Consider the following 10,752-nt stretch of genomic DNA (forward strand, 5'->3'; position numbering starts at 1 on the left):
TTATCTCCTCCCTTTCATATTTATTTTAATCCAGGCTCAATTTTTCCCCACATAAGCTTATCCTTCTGGTAGAATGATTGCATTAGGGAAGAAAATACTTTTGGTGTGTAACATTTGTGTAATACGCTATACTGATGTGACCCATATGGATTTGAATAAAGTATGTCTTATTTTTTGCAGTTAAAAAGGCGATTGAGTTGAAGTCCAGAGGGGTGAAGATGATGCCAAGCAAAGACTCCAGTCATAAAAACGCAGTGTGTAAGTAAACTCATCCTCGTTGTTTTAAACTGAGTTTTGGCCCACACATAGTGAAACTAGTGCTGGTTTTATGTAGTCAAGGACACACACCATTCATCCATATTTGATGTGACAGCAGCAGCGATTTCATCTGTTTTTCACATCAGGTTGTCCCTCTTACAGCCACAATTACAATCAGCTCGTGTATCTGCACATTTAGATACAATCAATTAATACATTTTAGATATATAATATATATATATGTATATGCTCATGGAAGAGGCTCCATGCAGCTAAAAACATTATTTTTGACATACACAGTATTTGTTTTACCTCTTTGTTCTCCACTGAGCCTTAAAAGTGAAATCCAACCTTTGGACACATCTGCAGCGGAGCAGGGCTGATGTGTTTGTTTACATGCATATTAAGTAGCCATGCAATCTCAGGCCTTAAACATAAATTATATGGGGAAAAACATTGTCTTGCTACTGAGAGTGATGCTTTGTACTGTGGAGGAGTAATATCATACAAACATGCAACATATAATTGGGCTACTTTAAGTAGGTATAGTTTATACTGTCAATAATTTACTCCAAATTGAGCCAAATTCAGTATTGCCCACATATTTTTATAAAGGCATCAGACTTAACCATGTTTATTAAAATAAGAACAAAGAATCCTGTCGAATTGAAATAGGTATTGGTATATAGCACAAATATGAAAACATTTTTATATGAGAATATGTTTCCGCCCTCTTTCCACCAACCATCTGTTTTCCGTACACCAGAGTACCTTTATGTAGCTATTTTTGTAACTTGATGGATGTCAAACATGACTAAAACTCTCCATTTCTCAGATCTGGTGTAAGTGGCGGGAATCTGTCTGTGCTCCATATAATATATTGTGTAGTTTAATGACTCACTCGTCTTTCTGTTGGCTGCTGTTGTGTTCCCCAGAGGACCCTATCCATTTTAGTCCATTTATTTTCACTTCTAATTTTCCAAAAGACATACACTTTGTATTACATTTTGTCTTGGAGAGCTGGAAATACGCCCACAGCATTGTAGTCATTACCTTTGAAGGCACTGCCAACTGAGGTTAATGGGTACATTTTCAGACATTTTGTAAGCAAGTATAGCACAACTTTATGCTCCATCACAGAGTAAATATGAGACATACTGAATAATATGCTACAATTGGTTTTAACATAACGTTTGAAGGCTATTATTCCACACAGGTTCCTCGCTGACAATGCATATAATAGTACCCATTTAGGTCTTCATATGTGAGAACGAGGGCCACTCCGAGTGAATTTAAATTTGTAATGTCATGGCTAGACCTTTTAAAGGTAAAAGGCACTTACTGAGAATCTTGAACAATTGAAAATGAGGATCAAGTTCACATGGTACACATTCACAGTGTTGGGTCATGTAGGATAGAATTATTTATTTTAAACAATTGTGAGCATAAGCAAAGTGAAACCATACAACTTATTATACATTTATTCATTAGTTTGAAAGCAACAGTTTACGTAACTAATTAAGCAGGTCTGGGCCCATTTTTTCCCTTTTATAGTGAACTACCATATTTTCTCTGTATGAACTATGTATGCAATGCAGTGAGAGCTGCTGTATATATTTCAGAGAATGCAACTTGGGAGTGGTCTGTAACTCTGCAATCAAACACATTGTACTTGTTTTGAAGAGAAGTGATGTTGCAAGATAAATGTAATGGTAGTATGGCAACACATGATTCACTTTATTATAGATCTGTTAGGGCCCTGAAATAAAGACCATAAAGGTTAGTGTGATCTTGTGTTCCAGTGAAGACTCCAGAGAACTAAACCAGCCCTTATTGAAATAGTGGATAAAGAATAGCTGGAGGCTGCCCATAGGTCTTTATTGTTAAACGCTTGATTTGTGAAGTAGACGACCATTGAGCAGGTTACTAAAAGAGGCTTTTACCCAGCAAGGAGCAAATGAAAAATCAAATAAACATAAACATTATATTGAGTGTTAACGTCCGCGCAGTGGCATATATTTTGACTCGTTTGAGGAAATACTTCAAACCATAATCTGAGCATGTGACATAGATTTTAATTATGAACCAGGCCACGCTCATACCTCATCCTCTTAGCGCTCAGCTTCCTAATAAAACGCTCATCAATAATTCTACTGATTTACACGCTCAGCCAAGCTCACGGCCTTGCTTGTGTTTTTACCCTGTGTGTTTCCTCCATATACTTTTGTCTGTTGAACGGCATTTAAAGTAAATGCATTATGCGCAGTCATTACGGTACATTTACATGGACAGAAAAATAAGACTGTTTTACAAAACTCTACGACTCAATTTGTCTTTCCTCCCAAACCAGTCAGACCAGTTCCACCCAAGTTTACATGCAAGAGAGTAAATCAAGCGAGCGCAATAACCCCTGGCCGAGAGGGGATGGGGTGCATTCATTTATTCTGTGAATGTTCAGCTGGTAAAGTGAAGCTGGGCCCGAGCGCCAAAGCTCAGCAGAGCGTGTCTTACAGCTCTTACGGGTTGGAAAGATACAAAATATTTAGTTATTAGATGTAGACAGTGCACAGTGGTCAGATTTTGTTTCAAAATGTTGCTTTTACAAGATCCAATATGTTTAAAATCAAATTTTACATACGTCAATAACAAGTTAAATGTTTCTACCTCATGATTGGGGTTGATTTAGAAGATATTGTAAAAAATGTTCAAAGGCTGACTATGAAGCAGTTGATTCTATATTATCGAATGGTTTGGAAATGTTTGGGCTGTTGGGGTTCAGTAAGGGTTTAATTTTCAAGCTGGTGCCTGAACAAAGCTTAATGAAAAGTTTAAGTGATGGCAGAATATATGATTGATTTTAAGGAATATAACTTGTTGTTTTATGTTATGTGGTAGTTCCTTGCACACTTCTTCTTCTTCTCTTATGTGTTGAGCTCAATGCAGTGCATGGCCATGTCAAATATCATAGAATTCACTCGTTTTACTTTTCACTGTATAAAGGTTACAACAAGCTTTAAACACACCAACCCAGCGCATTAACCTCTAGTGTGTGCTTCAGGTGGAGTTTAACCTATGGCTCACATTACATTTTGTGGCTTATATGGCTCGGTGCTTGATGTTTGAGCAAATTTCCACTTATGAAATTATTGCTCTGTTGTACCGAATGGACTTTGCTATCTGTAATCATTATATGGAGTCAAAGAATGATGATGATAATGGCCTCAAAAGGTATAGTCCGGGGATCGTTTAAGCTTACTCTGCTCAAAATGAGAAATTCCAGTTCCTCCCTATGGGGCCCGGTGCCCGCACTCATTAAAATACTCCAGTTTGTGTAATGGGACCTAAACTAAAAAGTAAATGGAGATTTCATGCTGAGCTCAGAAAGGTTAGACCAATGTACTGTTACAGTCTCAGGTGAAAAAACATCGCATCTCATCTAAACGTCTCATTAAAACTTTAAAAATAAAATCTATTCCTGATTTTATTCCCAAAACAGCTTTCTTAGCTCAAAATCTCTCCCAGAAGTGATATTACTGCTGTAGGTTCAGATATCTTGTCCATATGTAATACGTGATAATCATAGCACAGTGATGATGATGAGGGTCATCAGTCTTCAGATGCATGAATTAAACTCTGACATTCAGTCAAACATTCCGGAAACCGGATTCCTGGTTCACTTCTGAACTGAGTTTGACTTAAGACATGTTTTTAGTCCAGTTTTTTTTTATTTTCACAGCCTTACATTTTTAATATACTGTGTAATCTAAGAGTGGTTTACAGTCCTAGACCTAAACCTTATGTTACGTTTCATATCTACATGTGTTATAAATAAATAAATAAATACTAAATAGTGTGTTTAGTGACTTTTTTACTTCTTTCCTGGACTTGACTCAATCTCATTTTATGATCAAATAAGCCAGTTTTACCTCTTTAGTTAATTAACTTCAAGAGGAACATACAAAGACCACATTATTATTCCAAGCAATGTGGGACAATTGACTTGTGTTCTAAGAGCAACACAGCAATTTTCATTTTCATTTAAGTGTTTACATTTCTGAAACATCATTTTTAACTCTATGTGTATTACTAGGAAAATGTGTGAGGATCGTAGGTGAAAAACAACATTTTCTGAACACTTGACCCTCAAATGTCAGACAATACAGCATTACTCAAACATGCATGAATCATAATACAACTCTGAGTAAGCTAATGATGAGGGGAAATCATGATGGAAAAAAACTCATAAAAGGAGATTTGACATAATATGTCCCATTTAAAGTTTAGCTAGTAATCTAGCCTCAGAACTCCTGCTCTGCACGGGAGCGGCCTGAACGTCACAGACGGGGGACATGGCGCTCGGTCTGGTTCACACTTTGACAGCTGAGAGCTGTGAGATGTGCGGCTCACATCTGCAAATACAAAACTGTACTGATTTGTTTATGACCATGGAATTTCCAAACTGGTGTCCCATTTTTAATTCAAATTTTGTATAACTGATAAAGAAATTTAAAAAAACAACTTCAATATAGGTTTGATAAATTATAATCTCGCTACTAGATCAGAGAAAACATTTGCCTGAATGCCCCCATGAGTTCACGGATCCAGTTTTGACTTGTTCTGGCTCATAATAAATTTAGTATTGATTATTGAGTATTGAGTATTAAGCCATTGAGTACGTATTGAAATTTTAGTGATAACTAGCACAGACAGGTTCCATCTAGTTTAGGAGATGCGCCATAATTACACTGTAAAAAAATGACTATAATTGGGAAGTATAACTCCCCAGACATTGACCCAGAACTGTAATGAATCATTGCAGAAAGTCAGTTTAAAAGAGCATTTTTCTTCAGGAATGTTAGGCAGTGCTTCTGGCAGCCGCCCATTCAGAAGACAAGAACTAACGACCGCTCAGCCATTTGTTATTGGAGCTAACCTAGAGCACTCCTCCATGACACCACTGAAAAGAAATGTATGGGGTAGAACACAACATCAGGTGTTTATAGTATACTGTATGTAAACGGATGAACTACAATTCTTCTGTTGGTTATGCTGGCAGTGTTTTGTTGGTTCATCTTACTGAAATGAATGGGTAAAACAGATACAGCATTCTTTAAGTAGAACAGTTTGATTTCCCTGGTTCTATTCTGAATAAAACAGTTTTGTGTAGGATTAATTTCATTATGTTAAACTGTCTAACTCTGATTTACATATACAGCTGCTTCCAACAACAATGAATGTATATACATAAACATACCACAACTTAGTGAGTCAAACATGGCACATTTTATGGCAGTGCTATTTTTACACATGTCAGGTTTCAAAGGCGTGACTTCCTGCAGCTTGAATTTACTTATTTATTTTGGTAAGTTTATGGATCAGAGACAAATGAAAATCCAGAGGGACAGGGTTTTAAATGTTAAAAGACTGTCCCACGGTGCTCAAAGAGGGGGGAAAAGAAGCTACATCAAATAAATACAAACAAATCCTTTTAACTCTGCTCTGTAACAATATGTCCTGGACCGCTGTGTGGAAGTAACTGAAAGTGTAAAGAGCTGCAGTTCAAACACATACTATTGGCTTTTGGTGACATTAAATCAAAGGCTTTCTCAATCCCAACACTGGCTTTACAGCTGAGCTCAAAATGTCCTATTTCAAAGAACAAAGAGGTAAGACCATTAATAACAGGACATAGCTTCTGTTGTTTTACTCCGCGCTGAAGTAGCAGAAACCTTGTCCAAATGGCTCGATACTAGTAAACTGACCTCAGCATTTCTCTAGAGCCTACCCTTACCCTTACACTGATCAAGCAAAACATTATGCCCACTTGGCTATTGGTGGTCTCAATGCAGTGTGCTATACGCGCCCATTTGCTTGATCAGACCACACAAGCTGCAGATTTGGAGAGGGAAATGCAGAAGGACAAAATGCACTTGCTCCCTTAAATACATATGTTTTAATACAATAATTGTTAGTGGCAGAAAACCATTCTTACCAATAATTTTCGCTCTTGTTATTCATAAAGGATTTTTTTTTTTTTTGATGCCTGACCACTTGAGGGCACCCGATACACTGCTGTATCTATGATTATTTCAGCAAGTGCTGGGGTTTTGGCAGTGAGGATCAGACAGAGTCCTTCAAAGAAGACCTAATGTACTTGTCTACTGTATAGTCGGTGTAATCCCTTATTCGTCCTGGAGTGATCCATTGTAGAAAAAGATTCAGTTGTAGTCATCTGGACACTGTTTTTTACGAAAAGATGTTTTGACACTCATCCAAGAGTCATTCTCAATCTGCGGATCTAGTCTGAGAACTCGGATACTTATCCTACTCTGAGTAAGCCCTGCCCACGGGGAGGAAGCTCCTGATAACAGCCTGTCTTTGTTTTTGTTTCCACTGTCTACTATATAGTTCTATTACACGACACGCATGGACCATTATGATATATTTTGGCCATTTTATATTACAGTATTGCTCTAAAACAACTTACTAAATAACAAGTCCTCTTGTTTCCAGGTTATAACCGCGGCTGTATTTTCCGACGGCCCCTTGATTGCCCTGTGGATACACAAATATGCATGAATCACTCTGAACACAACGTTGCGTGGGTAAATGGGAAACGAAAACAATCCTTGTATGGTTAAAACCTAAAAGTAGATTTTTAATAGGTCTCCTTCAAGTTTGAACCAACTAGAACTGGCAACCCAATGTGAGGCTCATTCCTCTTTCTCATTGGATAATTGTCTTGAGAGACAACACACCAAATTATAACATAAAAAAACTTGATCATCATGTCAGATTTTTTGTAATTAATTAAACCACATTCCAGTTATTAATAACATCAATATTTGAGTTGCACATGTTTACCTTGTATCTGGGAACACCGCTATGTTTATGAAAATGAAAATTGAACAAATTATAAATACCATCCTTAAATCAACATCAATAATTTCAGATACGCTTCCAATCTCTGAACTTGATCAGTATACAAAAAATATCTTCACTTTGACATTAGTATTTAGCACACAGCTTCCTTACTGCAGACGCCATGTGGGAGGCAGTCTATAATCTCATGCCAAATCCCTGTGTCTTGGTGTAAACCTTTAATCTGGCCCATGTCCAGCCCTGTTTTTGTTTGTATGGACAAAACATTAGCCTCCAAAAAGCACTCACTGATGCTCCTGACAGGAACCCTCGGCTTGATTGACCTATAAGCATGAGAAGGTGGGAAAAGACTAGTCTGAGTGGATAAGAGGAGCTGAGCACATCAACAAACTGCTCTTCAGCAGGTTCTGCAGCTCATTGTCATCTTTATCATTGACTGATCTTGCATATGATATGTATGTGCTTATACCTGACCAACACCAACACCTGGGATAATACATGAATGATCAGTAACACGGTTGTGTGGCAGCTCCTGTGCAGATCTGATCTTCATGTCCAAACTGCATTGGTCATTATTAGGCTCAGCAGTGTGTCTGTATCTGCGCACAGAAATGTCTGTCTGGTGAATTACATTGGTGTGAGAGCCTCTTGAGTATTTATAACTGGCACAAGTAATGGCCCTTGATAGTCTTATCTAAAGACTGCTGTCAGCTCATACAGCATAATTCAGTCGCATTGAAGCCAATGGTGATGGCTCTAGTGGGGTAATCCTTTTGTGCTTGTTGGCATGTCAAACACTCTGTGATCTATTTATATATAAATGTATCGAAGAAAAAAAGCACACCACAATAGAAATGTACATTTAAATGTAAATCTGTGGGCATAGACTTGTAATGTAATGTAATATTATACACACAATTATAAAAACAGGGGTACTAGAAATAGAAATAGAGATAATCCTTCTTTCAATGATAAATATAAACTGCCTAGTAAAATCTAGAATTTCTAGTTCAGGTTAAATGTCTTTGAGTCACAAAAGCATTATTGCAAAGTGGTTCTCAGACTACCTCCTGTGGACCATAACAGGACTAAACTAAGCCTCAACAAGGATGTTTGCTAACACAGTTAAATCAGTCAGTGAGTCATCATGGTTTCTCACCAAAATAATACAGTGTTTTGACCAGGATTGACGTTTTCGGAATTTTCTGAACTATAAAATGTCTAATTTGAGTTAATGATAATTTCTTACCTAAGATTTCTTCCCAACACTGAGAGCCCTGCAAACTGAGGGTGGAAGGTGTTACTCACTGATCTTCTCTTTTGAGTAATACTTTGCCGCCGACATGAGTTCAGAATGCCGGAGATATGATACACGGTTACCAATGAGAATATGGGTTTCCCATTCCTGAAAAGTTTTTAAGATGAAAGATTTTCTCAGGGCACTTTGAAGGTATGAACCAAATCCGTGCATTATAAGATTGTGTTTAAATGTTAAACGTCCTTTAAAGTGCAAATATGGGATTACGCCTTCTCCAGATTTTGATATTTGTCAATTAACTGTGTCGTTTTATTCCCCACACTGTAACAATCTAATGTTATTTGCATAAGTTGGATTTGTTTCAGCAGAGGAAACCTTTGTATCTGATGCCAATGGAAACCATTTGAACATGAGTGGAGCAGAGATGAGATGAGAGGACACGGCAGGAAAAGTGCATCTGTGTGTGTGTTTGTGTGGTGATTTTTTGGGAGAGTACATCAAAACTGCGGCATAACAACAAGACAGCTTGTTATGTTTGCGTGCGATTGCACAACAAACATGCACAGTTGTCTATACAATCCATAGTCCCTTTCGATGCAATCACACAAACAACACAGCAATCAGCCATTCATCTTTTATGCTAGAATTCAGAAAAGCAGCGTGCCTTAGTAAACTCCAGCTAATGTGAACGAGAAGAGAGGTGTGTACTGGGCATGCGAAGAATCATAATAATGAAAAATACATTTGGAAAGCAGAAAAACAAATAAACGACACAGAGAAGGAAGCTACAGGTCAAATACACAAATCCGCTACATAACATAAGCACTGACAGTGATGTGAACTCAAAATATATCATCTTTGTAGGTCGGACATTTTGTTTGACAAATTCTGATTGGCTTGACAATGAGCTCTCCAAACCTGCAGCTCTTTCTGCAGATTTTTGCAGTAACCAAATCAAAACAGGTTGAAGGTTGAAATTTACACTGATTCAGAAAGAAAGGTTTGGGAATACACAGTACTTTGGTGTTCACAATTCAGACATTAACATCTATAGATTTGGAGCGTGATTGCCTGATTAGTCTTTTGTCTGGATGATTTCAGGCTGGATCACTTTCATTACATCTCTTTTGTTTTCTAGTCTTCCTATCACTCCTGTATATTTACTCATTATTCCTCCACATAGTTTCATTAAGACAGAGATGGTTTTGTGTCATGTTGTCTCCTCTCATTTAGATTTGCATTATGTTTTAGGCACACACCAGATGCCTCCAGTTCACGAGAAAACCAATGTACAATTTGTAATATGAAGCAGACAGGAAGCGTCATGTGTATCATGCTTTTGCGCCTTTTTCTAGGAGGCGATTATGGAGATAGATGAAGTACAATGATGTGCAACAAGGGGAAATTTGCTCTATTAAAAGCCTGCACGTATTTGTACCGTTCTCATGCTGTAAAGTTTCCTGCTCTAAAGGGATTTGCAGTATTTTTAAAAGCATGTTTTTGGTGTTTTAGAGACTTTTTTCAACAAAGAAAAAAGAGGTAAAAGGTTGGGAGCCAAGGCAAGTTTATTTGTAGAGCAGAATTTGTACACAAGGCAATTCAAAGTGCTTCACGCAACAGGGGAAAGAAATACATTAAAATCACAAAGACATGACAGAAATCTCAAAACCTTTTTTTCTATTCATTCAATTTAGCAATTTGCTGAGATGAGTCATACATTTTTGTCTGTACATAGTGATCCACCAGATGAGAAAACAATATCTATTGGACCACATTGACACTCCAGACACTTATACTAATATTTATTTGACATTGCCAGCATGGCAGGTGTCTCCGGGATGGGCACGTCCCTGGACATCAGCACGCTATCTGCCTCTGCACACGTCTGTGCTGAGCGTATTTACCTTTTACGTCGACCCTCTCGTCGATGCCTCCACCTTTTGTGTGGTGCTTTTGTATCGTTAAACAGGAAAGAGAGGACACAGGGATATGTATTTGAAATTGGCCCTGCCACAAATACGTCGCTATAACCTATTTGCATAATAACCTTAATCGTGACTAAGACGTGGACTGTGTACTGTAAAATGAAAGTGGGCCATTAAGATGGATATTGGATCAGGGGGGATTTTCTCTGTCGTTTATGAGGATGTGTGTCGTGCCAAAACCAATCCAAGCTTTGAGGAGTTCTGTGAAGTAAACTCACAGCTTGTCAGTGATGTCTTTGTTGTTTTGTGGAGCTGAAATAGGCAGAAATGTGCCAACTGATAAATGACACAAAGCTTTTTCTATTTGTTTGCAGTTTCAGTAAAAAGTTTGTCCATTACTGGTTTTTGATTTTCCTTTCGAATATATTT

The 10,752-nt window shown here is 37.7% G+C and overlaps 1 protein-coding gene across 1 annotated transcript in view; it reads left to right on the plus strand.

Moving 5' to 3' along the window:
* LOC140380623 (CUB and sushi domain-containing protein 1-like) overlaps positions 1-10,752 on the plus strand; it is a 357,895-nt gene that overhangs the window by 229,509 nt on the left and 117,634 nt on the right. The window contains exon 7 of the mRNA XM_072464482.1: positions 181-258. Within this exon, the coding sequence (XP_072320583.1) occupies positions 181-258 (78 nt within the window). The remainder of the gene's footprint in view (positions 1-180; positions 259-10,752) is intronic.

This window comes from Eucyclogobius newberryi, unplaced genomic scaffold, assembly GCF_026437365.1.
Source record: "Eucyclogobius newberryi isolate DKJ021-1_F unplaced genomic scaffold, fEucNew1.0.hap1 SCAF_5, whole genome shotgun sequence".
In the NCBI taxonomy this organism is placed as follows: Eukaryota; Metazoa; Chordata; class Actinopteri; order Gobiiformes; family Gobiidae; genus Eucyclogobius; species Eucyclogobius newberryi.